The following is a 23,108-nucleotide window of genomic DNA, read 5'->3' on the forward strand; positions in this document are numbered from 1 at the left end:
ACTGCACCAAACAAAAGTTTGGAAATTTCGCACAGAGGAAATGCTACCTTCGCCTCTGCGTGGCACCCCAGTGGAAACGTCCACCCAGGGAAGTGGAAAGGCTAAGAATGAGAGCAAACAGGGCACCCTGTAGGCTACCACAGTTATGCTCTAGCAAGTGTACTTGCATGTGGTGGGGATGTGAGAAAGGCTTACTACCCCATCCTACACCCATTGCACAGTTCCCCAGCGGGGGTCATACGGGTGGTGATGACTCTCCTACGGGAAGCAATGGCACATTATAGGCATATGGAGGGCCCCATTTGGGCTCGGCCTCTGGCCTCGCATGGGAAGGAGGAACCCCTTGCGTTGGCTTAAGTGACCATGTCCCATGACCAAACGGATGCGATCAAATAATCATCTAGTTGCATGGGGACTCCAGACAGGGGGGTTGGTGAAGGGCCAGTTTCTCATCCTTGCCACGGGATAAAATCCTTTCCCTGGTCACATGGTTCATGAAAGGGATGCGGTCATCTCGAACCATATGTTCCTATTTGATTTATAGAAGAACATAGAATTAAAATGTTATTTAACCTTGGTTAGGCCAATAATAAAATACCGGTATGCATCTTCTGATTAGAACCCCTCAACTCAAGAAAACATTAAGAAACTGGAACAGACACAAAATAGAGCACATAAGTTGAACGTATTAAATATACATAGGAACTCAAAGATTTTACTCTGCTTCCAGATATGCTGAAGATGCTGACTGCGTGTTCCCGATCCCTCATGGTATCACTGGGTCTTTTAACTGCACCGTGTCATCACTGACCAGCACGTCACAATTCAGTCCTTACAACACTATCACGTTTTTTGGTGAGTAGACTTACCTTTAATTAAAGTAGACATCCTTTGTAAAATAATCAGTCGGTTACCATCATAAAAATGCATTTAGAGTGTTTAATGTCTCTGAATTAATTAATGATATTTCAAACTTAAACGTTATTTAGCTTGTAAACTTTGATGCAGCTTAGTGGGGAAAAAATTGAGAACTCGGATAAAGAAGTTAGTCCATCCGTTGGTGAAGTGATTCCAACACACCACATCATCATCATAGTTTATCATTGGATGTGCTTTAGGTGCACTCTGGTGGTATACACTAGAACAAATGCGTACAAAAGCTCCTTCTTCCCTAACGCCATTAGAGAATGGAATGGGTTGTCTGAATCAGCCAGGAAAACCAACGACTTAGCAGAGTTTAGGTCATTGATTAACATGCATGATTAGATGACACATGAGATACGTTGGACATAATTATCTTCTTTTTTTGAAGTAACGTCAGTCATATATAAGATAATAAGCTAAGATATAAGAGTAAATAAGTTTTGCCATTCTCCCCATCAGAAGCAGTGTTAAGTTCTGCCATTCTATTTTGAATCTATATGTTGTCCAGTCAGCTTTACACTGCCTGTATGATCTACTCATGGCAACCGGTTTTTTAATTATTTTTTTTTATTACACAACACTACAAAGAGGTTTAAAAATTAATACATAGAATTGTCTGCTCCTCTATGCTCCTCCTGTCAAAGTCGACCAGTACATGTTGGTGCATATATTAGGCAACTCTAGTCACATCTAATAGACATCATTGCGGTAATCATTAACATCATTTCATAAACTTTTATAGCCAATTTATCCTATCTTTAAGATATTACTTCCATTAAATATTCATTTACAGATGAACCAACTGTACTACCAGTGTCAACAGTGCCACCTATACCAAATCAGTTCTACGCTTTACAGTGTATCCAGGATATTAATGGCCCCATCAACTGGTTCAAGAACTATGATGATGTCACCAGTATAGGAACAAACAATACACTCAGTGTGTTCATCCGAAGCTCTGAGATAAAAAACTTGTATAAATGTGTTGTGACCTATTACACATTCAAAATCTCAAGCGCCTATTATACTGTATTTTGTAAGTATTTGTCAAGCCTAGAGATCTAGCCTTGAAATGCAGTCTTGTAACATTTTGAAACACATTACATGTCATGATGACACCAGAGGGTGAGTGCTTAAAGGGTTGGCTTCCTAAACAGGGTTATCGAGTATTAATCCCTGTGAAGATTAGGATTTCACCTTTCTGAATTTTTTCAGATTCTTCTTAGTTCAGCCAACTCTAATGTATAAATGTTGTGGAAGTAAGGGCAGTTGGTCATTGAGCTAGCCACAAGACAGTTTTGTTAATCCTTGGCTTTATATCTTAATTTGATATCATTTTCTCCCATAGATTGCAAGGTCTGAAAGGTGGTACCTTTACTTTTTCCTTTACTCAACGGTTTTATTAAGGTTTTACATGCTATATTACATGCTATTCCTGTTTTCTGTTAGGGAATCATAAATAATCTTCCTACCAACCGTTTCATGCTTTTGGTTTTTTTTATTGATATTTAGCGTCTCTACCAGTGACGCCGACCTTGACAATGGATAGGGGAGACACTTTCCTCAGAAACAAAGACGTCACCAAATTTACATGCTCCAGTACAGAGTCAGGGGAGACGTTCTCGTTATATCGTGATGGGATGCGAGTGTTTGAAAAACCTGGCAATGGTACTGTTACATTTGTTACCAAGATTGGAAAGAATGGAGCTTTTTACACTTGCACAACCACAAATGCTTTTGGTGAATCAATGCAAAGCAACTCTCTCTACGTGCCTGGATTAAGTAAGCCTTCTTTGAAAAAAAAATTTAAACATTCAGTATTTTTTTTTTAATCAAGATCAGACTGGATTAAATTATTTATATTTATATATTTTATTTAAATTTATATTTTCAATTAATCTTTAATGTTCATTCTCTCCTACCCTCTAACCATATCCAGCCTATAGTTCTGTAATACTGGTGGTGTGGTGGCTGAATGGTAAAGTTGTTGGCTTTTGAACCGGGGGCTCCAGGTTTGAATGCTGGTGAAGACTGGAATTTTAATTTTCAGGATCTTAGGGCACCTGTAAGTCCACCCAGCTCTAATGGGTACCTGACATTAGTTGGAGAAAGTAAAGGCTGTTGGTGGTTGTTTTGGACACATTACACCCTCATTAACTGTGGGCCATAGAAACAGATGACATTTACATCATCTACCCCATAGATCATATGGTCTGAAGTCTGAATGGGGAACTTACTTAATTGTATATACTTATTTTTTTTTAGAGAGATAACATAGCTTTTCCCTTCTGCAATTTGAACATTTGACAAAACTTTAATTAATTTCAATATTTTAAAATGTTTTTAGATCAGCTGTACATTACTGCAAGCAATCTGTCACAAACTATTGGTCAGCAACTGAAACTGGACTGCTCCATGAAAAATCCACCAGCAGGCGTTACATATACTTGGAATATATACAAGTAAAGTTCTTTCTACAATATAAACTTTAACATGTTGCATAGAGTATGTTAGAGATTTAAACTCTGCTAAGTCATTTACAGACAGAACTACTGCACTGGCAGTATCAGCAGGGCCACCTACATCAGATCAGTTCTACACATATCCAGGATATTACTGGCCCTATGTACTGGTTCAAGAATTATGATGATGACACCAGAATAGGAACAAATGTCACACTTAGTGTGCTCATCCAAGGCTCTGAAATCAAAACCTTGTATAAATTTGTGCAGCTTTTAATCATTGCTTTGTCAATTCATAAGTAAGCCTAAATGTATTAGTATAACTTAAAGGGTGAAAAGAATTTCATACCAATATTCTCTTTATTGAGGGCGAAGCGGCTGAACACTTGGTTTCAAAACTGATGGGTCTTGGTTTTGAATTTCTGTGAAGATTTTAGGATGCTGCCTAATCCACATAACTGTGATGTTTACCTGGCAAAAGTAAATCACCAAATTTGGCATTATTATGATTGATAAAATTTTTTATCTTCTTAGAAATAAATGTGTTTTGCTGGTGTACTATACAATTTTTGTTTTAAAAAAGGCAGAAATAGAAACAATTCTTGAGTAAATAATGTAAGTTTTAAATGTCATTGTCAATGCGTGGTGGAGGACTGGGCTCAAACTTTGACCATTGAGATGTCATTCTGGAGCCCAAGCTTTATAACCAGGCAGCCATTTATAATATTTTTTTTTCCAACTATAATTTCAGGGTCTCTGGTTACTCTGTGTTATCCAATTCACAGACATTACCTTTGCTGTCATTAGCTGATAGTGACAAGGGCTTGTACTCTTGTCAGATTAATATCAATGGGCAGATCATCCGTGCAGATAACTACTATTTAATCACTTGTAAGTACAATTATATTTTTATACCTACACTTTAAATTGAAGCAATAAATACACAGTAAAATAAATACAGTAAATACACATAAAAAAGATAATGTCTGAATATATTTCTGTGTGTTGAGCTATGCTGGTTGGGACACATCACATACGACGACGGATGATTGCAATCCACATGTAATCTGTTTTTCCCTTTCACCTATAAGGAATGTGATCCAAACTTACTTGTAAGCTTATTCTTACTAGCAAAGATTAAAACATTAGGCAGCTACTGGCTTTCAGACCCCCCCAAAAAAAGACTGCTCTCTAATAAAAGAGAGCATCTTCATCTGCATCTAATGGCAACACAGACTTGCAAAACTACATATCCTATAACAAATAGTTAGGCTAACATGTACATTTGTATATCTTTAATTCATCTTTATACATAAAAATTGTAATCAATAGATCAACTTCATTTATCTCTTTGTCTGTTGAACCATTGGGTGATCACACATGATCTGTTGACCATCTTTCCTCCATTTCTTTCTTTTGTCTTAAGTAATAATCTCTTCCAGTGATAAACCTGTTTGCTCTTTCTATGTTGTCTTCCCATCACTTTCTTAGTCTGCATTTTCTTCTTTTTTCTTGTCCTGTTTCCTAAAGGAAGATCTTTGCAAGCCTTGACGACCTTGTGATAGGGCCATAACATTATAGCTTGCATTTTTTTGACAGTTGTCTTTAGTTCATCATGAGGCCAAATTGACATTGCTACCCTGTTACGAATCTCCTCATTTGTGATGCAGACTTTGTAGGTGATACCTAGGATCTATATCATCTCAGTTCCATTGCTTGGATCCTCTTGTCTAGTTCTGCAATTAACATCCAAGATTTGCAAGCAGACAATAATGTCACCATGACCATGTTCATCAGTCTGGTTTTAGTGTTGAGGGCTATACCTTTGACTTTCCAAATTTTTATTGAGCTTTGCAAGTGCTGTTGTGCACTCTTCAATTCTATCCAGTAGTTCAGGTTTGGGTTCTACTTCAGAAATGATAGCTCCAAGGTATTTAAAACTACTGATACTGTCAGCTTTTCACTTCCAATTCTGATGTCAATTATAATCTATAGTTACTACACAATATACCCTAACTCATGTTACTGGATGCTAGACATAACTATTAATTAAAAGCCAAATGAAAAATTAACTTAACTTACTTACAATATGTGTGGCATCATTTTCATTGAATCCATTCTTTGTAATCCATTCAAACCCTTTAAGTATATATATAAAACAAGAGTGATCTAACACTTTCTTACCAACAAAAAATTTCATGTAGTATCATTATAAGTGACACTGATATAATTTGTCCTATTTCTGTCTTATGGTTAACTTTACAATTCTGTTTTAAGCAGACACATAGTTTAGTTCTAAACTTTGTATTGGTTGCAATTATTTTGTTACATAAAAGTTGCCATTTTGATTTTTTACTGTTAAATATTTTTATCTCATCATGTAATTTAAATCTTTATTAGAACAATATTGAATTAGACAAAAATCTATTAGAACTATATTTCTTGTGTTTCATTTTTTGTGTTTCATAATTTAACAATCAGTAACCAGGACAATGTTTTAAATAAATTAATGTAAATGTAGGTTTTGTAAATAAACTATACATATCAAAATGAATATTATGTCATCAAATATCATCACAATTAGAGTTAAGTTTAAAATGATGAAAAGTATCCTAAATAGTGATACATAACAAAGCATAAAGAACATGTATACCCACAATGCTTACTATTGATATATGTGAAGATCAGTTAATAGGTTTATATACAAACAGCGTTACACCAAATTCATTAAAAAAGCTATTTAACTAATAAACTAATATCTTTAAATTATATATTTAACTTAATTCAGCATTTTTTCTACTAATTAATTCAAATTAACAATTCTTAGCTTAGGACTATTTTGTCTCACTAATCCTTATAATTTATTAGATCTAGATCTAGTCTATATTTATTATTATATCCTAAGATTTTAGATCTAGTCTGTCTAGTGTTAGACTTAGACTTTAATTAAGGCTTTAGATCTACTAATCATCTACTAATACTACTAATAATAACTAATAGTAATATTCTATGTAGTTAGTTATACACGTAAATATATTGATCTAGAATTAGATCTAGAATCTAGATCTAGTCTAGGTCCACATTTTGAATTTAATAAACCATTTGATTTGATTTAATTGTCATTGTAAACTAGCTTTCACTTTAGATTTAGACTTAACTTAGGCATTGTAAACCTTAAACTAGATTTAGACTAGACTCCTTTAAAAACTAAAATCAAGGACAGTCATCATGAAATTGCTCTGGCTATTTATCCTAATAATCACCAAATGCACACTAGCTGAACACAGAACTAGATCTACCTTTGTCAACACTAAACTTAAAAAGGAAACAACAGTCATAATCAATCATCACACTTTAGAACAATGCAACTTCAAAAATAACCTAACATACACATCTATATTGTCTATAACATTAAAGAAGATTACCCATCACAAATGGAAGTTCTCAATCAGACACAGCAGAAATAAATACCTATCACTGTTAATATTAATGGCAGGAGATGTAGAGTCAAATCCAGGGCCTAGATCTAAAGATAGATGCAACATCTGCAAAAAAATATGCACCCTGAAACAGAAAGCCATTCAATGTGACACCTGCGATGAATGGTACCATGCATCATGTCTCCATATGAATACACCTATGTATTATGCCTTAGGCAACAAAGACGCATCATGGCACTGTGTACCGTGTGGGTTACCTCAGTTTACATCAGGACTGTTTGATTCCTTTGATGCGGACACTTCTAACCCATACAACATCCTAAACACCATCCCGAACCAAACTCACCAACCACTAGCCAGATCCACTCCTGTTAAACCTAAATCTACTAAAATTAATACAACAGCCTCACTAAACAAACCTACTAAAGAAGTAATACCAAAATACCTTAAAACCTTAGTTATAAATTTTCAAAGCATTAGGAACAAAACAGCAGACCTAGAAATTTTATTAGAATGTGAGAAATCAGACATAATTGCAGGAACAGAAACTTGGCTGCATCCTGAAATTTATAATGCAGAAATTTTCAATAGTAATTATGAAATTTTTAGAAAAGATAGGGCTGATAATCATGGAGGAGTTCTTTTAGCAATAAAAAACACTCTTATAGCAGAAGAAATTACCTTACCTAACTCAAAAAATGTAGAATCAACATTTTGTAAAATTAATACCACCTCAACATCCCTAATAATAGGCAGCATTTACAGACCACCAAATTCTAGTTTAGAATACATGCAGGAACTATGTAATCAGATTACTACACTTAAAGAGACAAATAAAAATGCAGTTTTTTGGATTATGGGTGATTTCAACCTACCTGATATAAATTGGAAAACACTAACCATAGATAAACACCAAAACCTTAAGGACATAAATGAGCTTTTCATAGAAACTTTACACAACCTAAGTTTAGATCAAATCATTAAAAAGCCAACTAGATTAAACAACACATTAGATCTCTTCTTAACCAACAGACCTGGATTAGTAGTTGATTATGAAATTATCCCTGGTCTATCAGACCATGAGATCATAAAAATACAGTCAGATAAAAGCAGTAGCCAATACAAAACCCAAAAGAAAAATCTTACTCTGGAATAAATGTAACCTAACACAACTACACCAAGCTGCACTAAACTTTCAACAAACATTCTTATTAGAAAAAGACATTAACCAACCAGTCGATGACCTCTGGAATTTCATTAAAAACCATCTTAAAAGCATAATAGAAAATCATATACCAACTAAATACACATCAAACAAAATAAATAAATGCTGGTTTAATAATAGACTAAAGAAGCTTTGTAAACAGAAGGAAAACCTCTATAGAAAATTTAAAGAAACTAATGCAGAAAGAGTTTACAAAAAGTATATAAAAATTAAACACTTAACCCAAAAAGTAAGCAGACAGCTGCAGAGTGAATACATAAACAATGTAATATCTAAAGATAACAACAAAAACCTATGGTCATACATTAAGTCTAAGAAAATGGAAACAACAGGCGTAGCGCCATTAAAAGATGAACATAACATAATGCATAATGATAATGAAACTAAAGCAAACATTCTAAACAAATACTTTGCATCAGCATTCTCAGCCCCAGGAGACAAAGACATATTACTGAATTTGAACCAAGTAGACAACATAGAAGATATAGTAGTACAAGAAAATGGAATTCAAAAACTATTAGCCAACACCAAACCAAATAAAGCTTCTGGACCTGATGGTATTCCAGCTAGATTACTCAAAGAACTAAGTAATGAGCTAGCCCCAGTGTTCAAAATACTCTTTCAGGCTTCACTTAACCAGGGCAGAGTACCAAAGGACTGGAAAGAAGCTAATGTCACCCCCCTATTTAAAAAAGGAGAAAAATCTGACCCAGGGAACTACAGACCAGTATCACTTACCAGCATCACATGTAAAATCCTAGAACACATAATATGTAGCAACATCATAAACCACTTAGACAAACATAATGTCCTCACACCATACCAACATGGCTTTAGGAAATATAGATCATGTGAAACACAACTAATAGGACTAATTGATGATTTTTCAAAAGGTTTAGATAATAGTGAACAAATAGATGCTATCTTACTAGATTTTTCTAAGGCTTTTGACAAAGTTCACCACCATAGTTTGCTTAAAAAATTAAAATATTTCGGCATTAATGATCCACTGCATCAGTGGATTAAAGACTTTCTGATAGGGAGAGAACAAACTGTAATAATAAATGGCTCTAAATCAACACCGATAACAGTAAACTCAGGTGTACCTCAAGGTACAGTCTTGGGTCCACTACTATTTTTAATTTACATAAATGATTTACCAAATTGCATTAGTTCAGGAACAAAAGTCAGATTATTTGCAGACGATTGCATAATATATAGAACAATAAAAACAACACAAGACACAGATATTTTACAAAGAGAATTAGATGAATTACAGAAATGGGAATCAAATTGGAGCATGTCTTTCCACCCAGAAAAATGTCAGTTGTTAAGAGTAACAAAAAAACTAAAACAAATTAATTCCACTTATCTTATTCATGGCAAACCAGTATCACAGACTAAAAACGCAAAATACCTAGGTGTTATAATAAATGAAAAACTATCATGGAATCCACATATTGATGAAACTACAAAAAAATCAAACAAAGCATTAGGATTTATTAAAAGAAATTTCTATAAATCAAATAAGAACATAAAACTAAAATGTTACTTAACCTTGGTTAGGCCAATAATAGAATATGCATCCTCCGTTTGGGACCCCTCAACTCAAGAAAACATTAAGAAACTGGAACAGACACAAAATAGAGCAGTGAGATTCATAACAAACGAATATTCACATTTGACTAGAGTAACACCTTTAGTAAAATCACTAAATTTAGAAAGCCTTCAGGACAGAAGGCTCAAAAGTAAAGTAGCAATCATACATAAAACACTGAACCATAATCTTCAAATACAAAAACAAAATTTAATAAAATACTCTGAAAGACACAAAGATAAAGGCACATTCCTCGTCCCATATGCTAGGACAAATTTGTACAAATACTCCTTCTTCCCTAGTGCTATTAGAGCATGGAATGGGTTGCCTGAGCTAGCCAGGAAAACCAGTGACTTGGCAGAATTTAAGTCATTGGTTAATATGCATGACTAAATGCATGACGCGTAGGACGTAATCATCTTCTTTTTTGAAGTAACGTCTGTATTATATAAGATAAGATAAGATACACATACCAGAGAATATGTGAAAAAAAAAAATTAGTAAAAGATATCACTATGTGTGTCAGGTTGTTTACCTTTAGAGGAATTTTTTTATATAGTAATAAATAAAAGATCAATAAATTTTTTTCTTTCAATAAATGTTTAATGAAATTGAGCATTTTCCTAATTGGTAAAGCTGTACAAGTTTGAATTTTTAATATAATTTTTTGAAGATCCACTTGCTAACATTATATAGCCATGGGACTGAGATTTTACATTGATAGACTACTCCTTGTCAAAGGTTTTATTATGAGATATTCAGACTTTATTATATTTAAAGAGATGGTAAAATTGCTAAAAAGTTATTACATTAAAAAAAAAATAGTTCACATTTTTACTTCAAATTCCATTGAAGTTTATTACTAAGAACTACTAAAAGAATGTTTAAATTTTTCTTCACCTTTTTTTTTGATCTAGATCTATATGGATAGAGTCATTGGCTAAAAATATTTTAAGTTATAAATTTTACTAAAACAAATTAAACGGAAAAATTATTTCAAAATATATATAGTAATATCTATAGTACTAATGATTAATTAGAAGATTTAATTTATTTTATTTTCCCCTTGTAGTTGATAGACCACCTGCGCCTGACATACTTCTGATTACTTCATCGACATCAGCCACAGCTCAAGTTCAGTGCTTCATTCAAAGTTTATTTATTGATGTGCAAAAAACGTTCAAGTAAGAACTTTACATGTACAAACTAACTTCACTCTATAAACAAGGAGTGTTATTACAAAGCTTGTATCAACTCTTAGTTCGTACATGTTATTTCTCCAACACTCAATCTTGGAAATTTCACACAACTATTTCTTTTACCTGACAACGCAAGAATCAATTTAAAAAAATTAACCAATTAGTTAAGTAACTATTGGTTATAAATTATTTTGTTTGGTATCTTAAACAAGGGAAAGAATTTTTACTTGATTGAAGTGGTGGTATAAGCTGAATTAGTCCCCTTTATGGATTGTTGTCTAGTAGAGTGGTTACCTTGTTTGCTTTAGAAGCCTGAGAAGGCTTTAGGCCATAAGTTCAAATCCAGGTCATTCCCTTTTTTAAAATACATTTAAAAAGCTATCACCCAGATACCTCATTCTTTCTTCCCCTACCCCTTTCCAACTGGTCAAGACAAGTGATAGGATGATAAGCGTATTGAGCAATAGCACTAAACAAAAACAATTAGTAAAAAAAATATTTCTAAACACACAGATTTATTATTGATAGTCTAGATCAGTGATGCCCAACCTTATTTGGTCTGCGGGCCATTTTAATTTTCGGCATTCGTGTCGCGGGCCATATCACCAAAAAAAAAAAAAATACAATAAGCTATTTTTAAAAGTTTTATTTGTGGACCTACTGACCTAAATTAATGTAATGCATGAAGTTTATCCTAAACCATCTTCTGAATATCAGGCTGCATAGATGAAACAGTAAGTCGGAGCACTGAATCTAGATGTTCATTCGTGAGGCGATTAAGTAACATAGTTTCTGCCTGTTTCATCATTGAGAAAGTTTGTTCACACAAATAAGTGCTTGAAAACATTGTGATCATCCTTAGCGCTTGTTTTCGAAGATTTGGAAAAGTTTCTGCAGGTAACACTGAGTAGAAGTCAATGGTCTGCATCACTTGAAATTTGTCAAGCAGGAATGTCTGGCTTTGAAATTCAATCAGTTCCAGTTGCAGATCTGTCGAAGAACTTGACACATCGGCAGCAATCGGATTTTCAAAAAGACGGATTTCATTTTTTTAATTCTAAAAATCCACAAATCTTTCACTGAAATTATTCACCAAGAGCCTCAGAAGTTGGATCATTCTTTGTTTTGGGAAAGACATATTTAGCTGCTGATCATTTCGTAGAATGGTACAGGTTGGAAAGTGGACAAGATGCACACTTTCCACCTGTTCAATGAAGAGTTGCAATTTTGTTTGGAAAGCACATATGTCTGCAGACACATGCGAAATCAATTTGTCTTCCCAAGGAAGAGCAAGGTCCTCTATGATGGCTGACACTTCTATGAACAGGTCTTCTCCAGTTGTAGTCCCATTCATGCTCCTCATAGCTGCTAACTCTTCTGGTATAGGGTTAGGGTCAGGTACAGTTGCTGTTTGTACCCCGAATAAATACCAAGAGTTGCGCGGTATCAGTTGATGTCAATGGACTCGTCAGCAGCAATAGAAAACATTTCCAATTCTGCTGCTCTGTCTTTTAATTGTGATAGCAGATTTTCACCCAAAACTTCCACTCGCCTTGTAATTGTCATGCGAGAAAGGATGACAACTTCTACTGCATTCTTCTTTTCAGGACACATTTCTTCCAACCCTGCTAACAAGCACTTTTTTAAACCTTTGGCCATCGGAAGAAGTCTTCATTGCTCTACTTAAGATGTGAGTAACTCTGTAGCTGGAACGTATCGACGACTTATTTTCAAGTCTCTTTTAGTGAAATATTCTCGTCCATTCCCCAATCTCTGGTCCTAACTTGGCAATCTTGTCTTCACGGCTCAAACCACCAAGTATGCCACTATATGTGTTTATGTGTTTGGTTTCATAATGCCTTTGAATGTTATGTTCTTGAAAAAACAGCCACACTTTCTTTACAAATCAAACATATTGGCTTACTATCATATTTTACAAAAAAGTAAAGAGCTGTCCACTTTTCCTGAAAGTTTCTACATTCAGAGTTCACTTTTCATTTCTTAGGCTCTCTCATTTCATTAAATCACAAACATTAAACACTACGGTACCAATCGCTTTGATATAAAAATAAAACGACCCAAAATGATGCTCTAAAGATGCTCTGTGTTGCACACACAAGGTGTTAACTACACGGCTAGCTCAAGACAGTAGCGGAATTTTCCAAGAATTAAAAATAGCTGTCAAGTTTTATCGTCATTGAAAAAACAACTCATGTGTTTTTACAATAAAAAAATATTTACTATGAATATTAGAATAACAAACCTAAAGATGGAATTCATCAAAGAATGAGTGAGAATCCTAACTTAAAGAGAATATTTTTGCAACATTCTAATTTTTTAAATTTATTTTGTACATTTTTTCCCAATGTTTTGGCAGGCCGGATAGAAGCACGTCGCGGGCCGGATCTGGCCCGCGGGCTGTAGTTTGGGCATCGCTGGTCTAGATCTATTAAAAATTTTATTACCTGACTGATCCAAACTAATTGATACACTTAATATAAGCTTTGTTGTTTTTTTTTAAAAGTATTTTTGTGTAATTTGCTTGTTTTCTAAATGCAACCATTTATCTTAACATATCTAAAACATTCTAAGTCTTTGTATTGTTTTCAAATTGCAATGACACTAGTATTGAATCATCTGCTTTCAAGGATCAAAATGTTTCCAACAGGCTCTACCAGAATGGGAATTTGACAAAAAATGTCCCCTATGAAGATGTGCGCAGCTTCAACAACGGTTTTAATTTTTGGCGCTACTATACCATAGACACTAGCATACAGGCCAATCAAGGGAACTACTCTTGTACTGCTTTGAATTTCAATGGGGAATCACCACAAAGCAAGACAGTCTCTGTTTCTTACACAACAGGTAATTGTGTGGATATTTTAATTGACAAGTCAAATTTTCCTTTAAGAAGTTTAAAACTGAAGCTTAGTGATAAAACACTACACCAGCAGAACAAATAGAAAAACAAAACCTAATAAAATACTCTGAAAGACACAAAGATAGAGGTACATCTCTTATTCCATATGCTAGAACAAATTTGTACAAATGCTCATTCCTTCCGAGTGCCATTAGAGAATGGAATGGGTTGCATGAATTAGCCAGGAAAACCAATGACTTGGCAGAGTTTATGTCATTGATTAACATGCATGGCTAGATTGACACATAAAATGCACAGGGTGTAATTATCTTCTTTTTTGAAGTAAGGTCTGTAATATATAACAATCAATGAACTATTTGCTACCAAACAAATATGTTATTGTATTTTCATAATTTTTTTTTTGGGGGGGGGGGAGGGGGGATAATCCTGGATTAAATGTGCACTTAATTAAAAATATATATATAATATTTCATCTAAAAATACTTGATATATATTACAGGATGTTGAAGTTATTATTTTTAAAAAATGTGATTTTACTAAATTGATTGAATTTCGAGTGTTTAATTACTTAGTACATATATAACTATTTTTTTTTATATTTTTATTTTTATTATATGTGATAAAAAATATAGAAAGAATTCATATTTGTGAGTAGTACTTTATTGTATCCAGGTGCTTTTTACAAACATAATCCTAAAGTATTCATACCATTTTTATTATTCAGGACACATCCTGTTTTATCTGAATAACTGATCAGCCACTTATTTGGGTAGATAAGATAAGAATTATGAATTATGGATATCATATTTGTATATATCAATATTTGTTTTAATTGAACCAGTTATTGGGACAGAATCCAAAAGAAATTGATACCATCTCATAACACAGGAAAAGTTTAACTGGATCATTCATTAGGACTAATATATATATAAGAAATGGAAAAAATGCAGTCACAAAAATGTATTTGTTGGGTTCTTGGTACAGTTAATCAAAATGATCTAAAAAGAAATACATTTTATTATATTTATTGAATGTGTCTTCTCTCAGCATTCACAGTGCCAGTTATAACAACAAGTGTTCCCAATCCTTCAATGGGCTCTTCTGTAATACTGACATGCAGTGTTACCAACTCTTCTGCATTAGATTATCAGTTTACTTGGCAGAAGGATTTTAAACCAATCATCGCAAATAGCAGAATATTGGCCTTGACCTCTTTAGGTGTAGAGGATGATGGTTACTATGTTTGTAACTACCAGTTTCAGTATCAAGGGGTCACCAATATCTTAACCTCTGATGCATTTTACATTTCATGTAAGTTTTAAGGGTTTTGAAGCTTTTTTAGTAATAAATTAATAACTATTATTGTAATGACCACATTTGACCAATCAGTTCAAAAACAAATGCATACTTCTAATAGAACAAGAATTTTTTCCTGTGAATTTTTTGTAATGTTGATATCTTTCTAGACAAAAGCATTTTGTTTATAAAGGAGGCAATGAAAATTAAGTCATTAATGTTCCCTACCAAATGTTTTGGCTGAATGGTTAAGCACTTGGATTCCCAACCTGGAGGTCCTGCGATCATATCTTGGTGAAGACTGGGATTTTACAACTCTAATAGGTACCTAATAGGTTGTTGCGCTAGCCACATGACACCCTGCTCCTTAACCATTGGCCAAAGAAACAGATGACCTTAACATCATCTGCCCTATAGACAGGATGGTCTGAAAGGGGAACTTTACTTTACATTTTACCACATGTAAGAATATTTTGCGACCTGGAATGTACCAGACCAATAGCTAACAGTTGTCTGCTCTTTAATCTACATTCATCAAATCCAATTATTAGGATTATGTAATGTGATTTTGATGTATTTTGTTTCAGTACGCACACCTCTGCAGCCATCCCTTCTTTTAGATCCTGCTTACTTAGAATTTGATAGAGACACTTATGACTTAGGAGATGGACCAATGTATTATGTGTTTGGTCAAGGAGAAATTGTCCATGTCAAGTAAGAATTTGTCATATCAAGTGTCTATCTTGAAGAAAGTTAGTCACTTTCTAATGACTGATCTAGGTGTCTATGCTAAGGAGGTTCATTTACATGTTTACATAAAAAAAGCTTGTTTAGTTGTTTTTGTCAATCACATGGCCTATATTGTTAGGTTATGCTAATTTACAATAGTAATTAGGCACCTAAAAGTTAGATTCATTTTATTTTGTGTACTTCGGGTTCATCATAATAGCAACATGATTAAAAAAAAAAGACTGGATTGGGTATACAAATAAAAACAGTTCATATGTTAGCATCTTTGGAGACAGTCAACTTTAGTCAATCGAGAAGTTTTGGACTTAGTTATTTGGATAGCAATAGCAACAACTTAGACAGATTCCCTTCATTACTGAATTAAATGTTTGAATCAACACTATTGATTGCCTCATTTCATTGTGGGCCTTTTTCCAGAGTTCAATTGGTTAATTGGAATTAGTTGATACCTCCACCTAAACATAGTCAACACTCTACCTAAGACACAGCAAAGAATATATAGTTTTTGTCAATTAATAAGGTCTGTGCCTCTGTTCAGAAATTTAATCTTGCTGTTCTGTCAAAAAATTTGATGTAGTTGTTCTGTCATGAAAGTTTGGTCAAACAGTTTTTTTTTGTTGTTGTTTGTTTTTTAAATATATTTTGACTGTTCATACTTAGGATGTAATCATCTTCTTTTTTTAAAAGTAACTTCTGTATTTTGTAAGATAAGATAAGAAGATACAGATTTCTCTTAAAAAAAAACAACAAACTCTTAAAATGAAATCTTATTCAATTTACTTTCTTAATTTATTTACTTAGTTACATAACTTGGTTTTAGAAATTTCTGCTTTTTTATCAAACTATATATTTAAATTGGAAAGGAAGTTAATCTACATTTGTCTCATAATATATAAGGCTAACAATGATGTGGTAATTGTAATAAAAAACATAGAGGCTAGAATTCTAAGTAGATCTATGAAGGATTATTAGGCATCTGTCTGCTTGTGATAATATAAGGCTGAGGCTATAATTGCTTTGTTTGTGCTTAAAACAAAGTGTTTACAATTCTTGTCAGTTACTTGTCACAGTCAACATATAATGAAGGTGTAAAGAAACAACTGTCTAATTTTCACAATACTCTTGCTGCTCTGTAATAATTCCACTTTCCATTCTATTTTTAAAAAAACTTTTTATTACACCTTTAATTACTGACTCAGAGGCTACAAATTGTAACAAGATAAATTTGTTTATTTCTTTATAATTGTTTTTGTGTCAAGATATTTTTTTAAAGCAGTATATGTATTTATTTAATTAAATTAATTTTTTTCACGTTGTCAATTTTGCTTTAGACAAACCTGTCAAGTAATTAATTATAATAAAGTTCATTCCCTTGTGATTTATATTGTATAAATTGTTAGTTTCTTTGTTTTCTTTCGGTATTTGTAGGCCAATTTTTTAAATTTAAGTTACTACATTAGTTTACATTTTTCAAAACAAAAGATTAAATTTTTTTACTTCAGATGTTTTTCTCAAGTTCCGCACATCAGTGTTACAGACTGGAAAAACAAGAAACTGACCTCAAAGTACACCTACCGACTTATCTCTAACAATATTCTTGTAGATTCCAGTATTGGTGGGGATTTTGCTATTTCTAATCTTGCTGCAGGCAATTATACATATACCTGTCTGGCTGAAGGCAGTGGTTCTCAATCCAATCAGAGTTATCCTCTATTTGTCAGAGTAGCACGTAAGCTTTTACTGTTAATAGAATTTATAGCCTTAGTTTTTAGAAGTCTTAATTATCTGTTTTCAAAGAGTGGTGCAGAACCTTACATTTTAGAATTGTCTAGCATCTGTATAATCCAACATTATAGTTTAATAGATCGCTTTAACTGTAAAGACTTTGTACTTGAGAAATGTATAGATTGCTCATTATTTAGAAATCTCATTGTTATAGACAATTTCATCTTACTATTTCAGTCTGTCAAAAAAAAACACTTTTACAACATACAACCTATTTATAAACCATAATTAGGTCATTATTATGTTGTGATTTTAATTGACATTCCATTTATTAAACAATTATAATTCCTGAATAAAATATTTAAAAAAATAATGTCTATCACAGCTCAAGAAAAAAATATATAAATGTTCTATTTGTCCTTCTTTAAAAAAAAAAAGATTTTAATTGTACTTAAATTTCTTTGTGAATGATTTTGACAAAAATGTTACCTAGTTTATATACTAGTAGGCCTATAGTTTATATGAACTCATTTTAACATGCAACAAACATTTATATTTTTAAAATATCATTCTGTAATAGTTCATTAAATTCTGTTACCTGAAATGTGATTTCAGCTCGTCCTATACTGTACCAGAGCATACAGAGTGCGTCCTCAAGAACATTACAATGTATCGTTCAGCAAGCAAGCAATGGTTTTGATATCATCTGGAAGAAAAACAATATCTACCTCAGAGAGAGGTCTACCACACTCAACATGCCCAATTTTTCACAGGCAGATGAAGGCACCTACTCATGTCGACAGCAAGCTGGACCATACTATCTAGCTACTAGTGAAAAATTGGCTCTGGCTTGTAAGTTTAAGAACAATGATTTAAGCACTCAAGCAAGTTCTTAGTAGCACAATAAATGTATAACTATATGTATGTATGTAACTATATGTATGTAAATTTGTAACAATAGTAGTAGAGATTTCCACAGGCAATGAAACTTGAATGGAGAAGAGAGCTGTTAAGCTTGAATTTCTTAGGAGAGAAAATGTTTTAGATTAGGAAATACTAAGATTGAAACATTGGTCTTTTGTTAAATGATTTGTGTATTTAACAAAGTTATAATATTAATTTCATTTTCATAAATTTGCTTTTGAACTTGATTATCTTTTTGGTCTTTGTTTCTGGGTAGAAGTGAAAACAGCCTGAGTTTTTCTGTGAAGGGTTGCTCAGTGTAGCATTTCCCAAATTCAAAATTCATCTTCCACTGAGTTAATGAATATTTGGACAATATATTTTTGACTTACAAACCATTGGGCTAGTGATAGATAATCTTCATCCATTTGAGTGAACACAAATCAGATTTCAGGAGATCCTTAACATTCATTTCCGCTTGTTCATTTAACAGACTTTTTCTGAGGTGTCTCTAACCATAATTCTTTTTAATACAATTTTTGGGGAGAACAAGTGCCCTTTCCAGCCATTTATAAGGGTATCAAAAAATCGCTTAGGTTTCTTAAAACATTGTGGAAAAGCTTTCACCTAAAAATCAGATATGAAGAAAGTTTATCACTCCTTATCTGAAAGAATCAACTGGAAATTCATAAAGCCAGAACCATTTCTTCTTCCAAGAAAAACTAGGCCTAATTGTAGCTCTAGGAAAATTATTCTACTGGCCAGTCATAAAATGTTGAGGTTTAACAGGAGAGATACATTCTCTGCCTTGAATTTTAACTTCACCCTTTTTTTCCTACAGTTTTTCAAGGTCTTCCTTTTGTTCTAATGTTTTACTTAATTAATTAATTTACTTAATTAGACTTAGATCCTCTCACGCTGTTAGGCACACTAGGTGACAAGCTGTTTCCACAAAGATCTGTCACTAGCAATGTCTGAAGTCTGTTGTCAACTGTTCTGAGGTCCTCCATGAAAGTGTGGTGCCAAGTTATACTAGGATGTCTCTGTTTGCGCTTTCCTAGTATTGGCCTCCATGTCATCGCAACTCTTGGTATGCGCAATTCATTTTGTCTGAGAATATGTCCCGTGCGCTCTGTCACAACCTCACCAAGTGATTAACTCACAGTTCCTCATAGGATTTCCTTGTTTGAGGCCTGATCCATGTAAATAATTAGTAAAATCCATCTCAGCCATTTTTGTTGAATGACTAATACCTGATGTTTATAAAGGGAGAGATAACTATTTTTTTCCAGATGGCACCAAACCGGCAACTCCAGACATTGTAGGAGATAATCTCTCTGAACGAGGCTCCCCAGGTGTCATTAGCTGCGTGGCTCCCAGCACCACAGCTTTCAAGGCATTGTTTTATAAAAACAACGTCAATTTTTACAACACAACAGATGGTTACTTTGATGAAGGAGGGCAGGCTGTCTTCAATTATACCATCCCGTCAATCTCTGCCAATGATGCTGGAAGTTACATGTGTAGAATAGAAAGTAGTCTTGGCCTCTCTGATCTTACAACTGCTAGTGATATTATATGTAAGTTTTGAGGTGCTAGATCACATTAATGTATTTGTATTAATATAAATAAAATGTACGTTTATGTTGCAGTGTTTAAAATGACCATTTTTTTTGTAAAGAAAAAAATGTAACTTAATACATTTATTTCAAGGTAACTCCTAAGATAATTCCTTTTTTTTTTTTAGTAATTTTCACTAAATTCTTTCTAAAAGAAAGCTAATTTAATGTTCACTAGCTTTTGGTGTCCAAATTTGTAGTCTGATATGATTTGCTTTGTTATAGAGCACAGTAAAAAAATATTGACTGTTATAGGACAAACATATATCAGACAGAATTCTGGATTTATATCCAGGGCAAAGTGAATTTGGTGGCCCCAAATGAAATTTAAAAATAAAAAATAAACAGCAAAAAAATAACAAGTATGTAATTTTTTTTTAAACCTAGTGACTCCAACACTAACATTTGGCACAAGTTTTGGTATTTGTTCTCTAAAAAAATGTTTTTAGTCTTCATAGTTTGCCTATGCCTAAGGCCAGCCCTGCAGGGCAGAGGTATATGAAAATAGGAAAGCATTCTTGTCTTCAAGCTTATTTTTAAATTAAAAGTATGGACTTCTTAGTAATTGGTATCTCTTAATGTTTCACCACAGATGTGGGTCAGTGCAGTAACAACCCATGTGAACAGAATTGTAAAGAAAATGATTTGGGGACAAATTTCAACTGTTCCTGTTTGCCAGGTTTTTCACTCAACAATGATGGGAAGACATGTGGAGGTCAGAGTTCAGTTTGTATCACTAGATGTATATTTTTTTTTATTTGTATAGCCTCTAAAAGGTTGACTCAAACTTTTTATGTTGACTCGTTTTCCCAGCATGAAAATTATTTATAAATGATATTTTTATAAACACTGAGCTATGCTTAATTTAAATGTTTATAACCTCTGAGCTATGCTTACAAAAGTTGATCCCATTTAACTGGAGAGAGAGGGCAGATGTTTAGGCAGGCAAGATTCAAACCTGGACCACTGAGTCAGCTGTCAAGAGTGCAAACTACTGGACTATGCAACCTTCTGATGATAAGCTTAAGCTAGATAAACAATACCAACATACATTAAAATTGTAAAAAAACAAAAACAATGTAAATGACATAAGAATAAATCTGTTGTATTTATCTAATACAGTATTATGTTAGGTAATTACGCTTTACTGATTTTCAGTGTGTGATAGCAACCATTATGGAGAAGGTTGTGCCTTTACATGTGCATGTAATGTCAACAACACTGCCATGTGTGACAGTGTCACTGGCAATTGTCAGTGCAGCACTGGATGGGAGGGACCCACCTGTGACTCTGACATCAATGAATGTAATTCAAGTAAGTGTAAATATATGTGAAAGAGACATGACAGGACACAAAAAATATACTACAAAAATGATTGGGAAATCAGACTTGACTGTGTTCATATCATCAATCAGAGTTATTCCATTTGTTGCATACACACATTTTTAAAGGCATATATTTACTATACATAGCGGTATGATGTTATACATTTAAAACATACATTTTTTTTAGTTTGATTGAAATTTAGCATGTTATGAATTAGTGGTGTGAACCTAAATAATTATTTCAATGTTTTATCTTAGACATAAAAAAAAATGTTACATAACTTTGATTTGAACAGATCTAGATTTCTGTAAAAATGCTTCCAACTGCATCAACACAATTGGAAGCTTCATGTGCTCCTGTCCAAAAGGATTTATCAATGCCACATCTGGCAAGGCTTGTGAAGGTATGTTCTCATGTTTGTATTTTGACTAATAAGTGGATCATGATAATTTACAAGACATTGTTCTTAAAAATAAAACCAGTTAATTGAACTGTAAATGTCACTTTTCATAATCTTTCAAAATTGAAAGGGTTATATCATCTGTTCTAACTTGTAAATTTGGAATGTGTGTAAATCTTTCTCCAGACATAGATGAGTGTCTAACTAACCCTTGTAAGGCAACTGAAGCATGTCTTAATACCAATGGTTCCTACAGCTGTTCTTGCAAACCAGGTTATCAGGGGACATCATCAGGAGGTGACTGCATAGGTAAGTAGGCTGAGAATAGAAAGCTTTAGCAATTGGTTATTATAGTAATAATTGGCCATTTTTTGGCACATTTGGTTCACTACTTTGTTAAACTGTAGAATGCTTGGTTTCAATACTTATGAAAATCTTAACTTTGAAAATATATGAGAAAAACAAAAATAGATGGCACTGAGGTGCTTGTAAAACATAGGCAACTGAAGCTGATGATGTATGCCTCTATTATTAGAAACATGGTGGTTTTATGGTGATAAGGAATGGAGATAATAGTTCACATCTTGTGGAGGGGGAGGGTCTTTTCCTTTTTTCAAATAATTACTCTAAAATTGAACTTTGAGAAAAAATATACCCTACATATTAAAACTCACTAAACATCTTTGTGAAATATTAGCTTTAGGCTGGAGCTATTAAAAGAGAAAAACCCAGAAGACGATTCTAGAAAATAAATATTTTACCAATTCTGATCTACTTGGTACAAAAAAAAAAATTAGAATTTTGAGCTACAATTAGTCATTTCAGCTCCATCAATCTATTTTACATTGCATCTTTTCTTTAACTGTGATTGCTCTATTTGACAGATATAGACGAGTGCAGCAGTCAGTCTAATCCATGTGCACAAACATGTCACAATGTTTTAGGTGGCTACATCTGCAGCTGTTCAGATGGCTACATGTTTGACCAAAACAAGAAATGTGTTTGTATGTATAATTTTCATATTGTATAGCATGAAAGACATTTAAATTTAAACATATGGCTAGATATACAGTCAACTAAATTATTGCAAGTAGTTATATAATTGGTTGACTGTTGGAGCTTTTCTGGCATTGGATTTTGAACATAAACTTTATATAAATTCCAAATTACAGAAATAAATCTACCCATCTTTTAAATCCTTAACATAACAAGCATTTAAGTTTGTGTTTTTTTACCAAGCTTAGTGTCCTATAGGTACCCCAATGTTTTTTCTTAAAACAATTCTGTATTTACTATTTGTGATAGACAACTCAATCTAGTTCTTTTTTTCTGTGGGTTAATGTAACTAAATTTCTGTAAAA

General features: G+C 33.2%; 1 protein-coding gene across 2 annotated transcripts in view; it reads left to right on the plus strand.

Moving 5' to 3' along the window:
- Window positions 1–23,108, plus strand: part of LOC106067472 (uncharacterized) — an 86,349-nt gene that overhangs the window by 25,055 nt on the left and 38,186 nt on the right. For both annotated transcript variants that reach the window (XM_056003730.1, XM_056003729.1), the window contains exons 9-25: window positions 731–855; window positions 1,718–1,960; window positions 2,437–2,706; window positions 3,272–3,386; window positions 4,138–4,277; window positions 10,721–10,832; window positions 13,516–13,712; window positions 14,776–15,039; window positions 15,612–15,738; window positions 17,277–17,503; window positions 18,115–18,351; window positions 19,695–19,982; window positions 20,614–20,736; window positions 21,180–21,335; window positions 21,643–21,750; window positions 21,934–22,056; window positions 22,632–22,751. In XM_056003730.1, coding sequence (XP_055859705.1) covers window positions 731–855; window positions 1,718–1,960; window positions 2,437–2,706; window positions 3,272–3,386; window positions 4,138–4,277; window positions 10,721–10,832; window positions 13,516–13,712; window positions 14,776–15,039; window positions 15,612–15,738; window positions 17,277–17,503; window positions 18,115–18,351; window positions 19,695–19,982; window positions 20,614–20,736; window positions 21,180–21,335; window positions 21,643–21,750; window positions 21,934–22,056; window positions 22,632–22,751 — 2,975 coding nt within the window. The remainder of the gene's footprint in view (window positions 1–730; window positions 856–1,717; window positions 1,961–2,436; window positions 2,707–3,271; window positions 3,387–4,137; window positions 4,278–10,720; window positions 10,833–13,515; window positions 13,713–14,775; window positions 15,040–15,611; window positions 15,739–17,276; window positions 17,504–18,114; window positions 18,352–19,694; window positions 19,983–20,613; window positions 20,737–21,179; window positions 21,336–21,642; window positions 21,751–21,933; window positions 22,057–22,631; window positions 22,752–23,108) is intronic.

This window comes from Biomphalaria glabrata, chromosome 11, assembly GCF_947242115.1.
Source record: "Biomphalaria glabrata chromosome 11, xgBioGlab47.1, whole genome shotgun sequence".
Lineage (NCBI taxonomy): Eukaryota > Metazoa > Mollusca > Gastropoda > Planorbidae > Biomphalaria > Biomphalaria glabrata.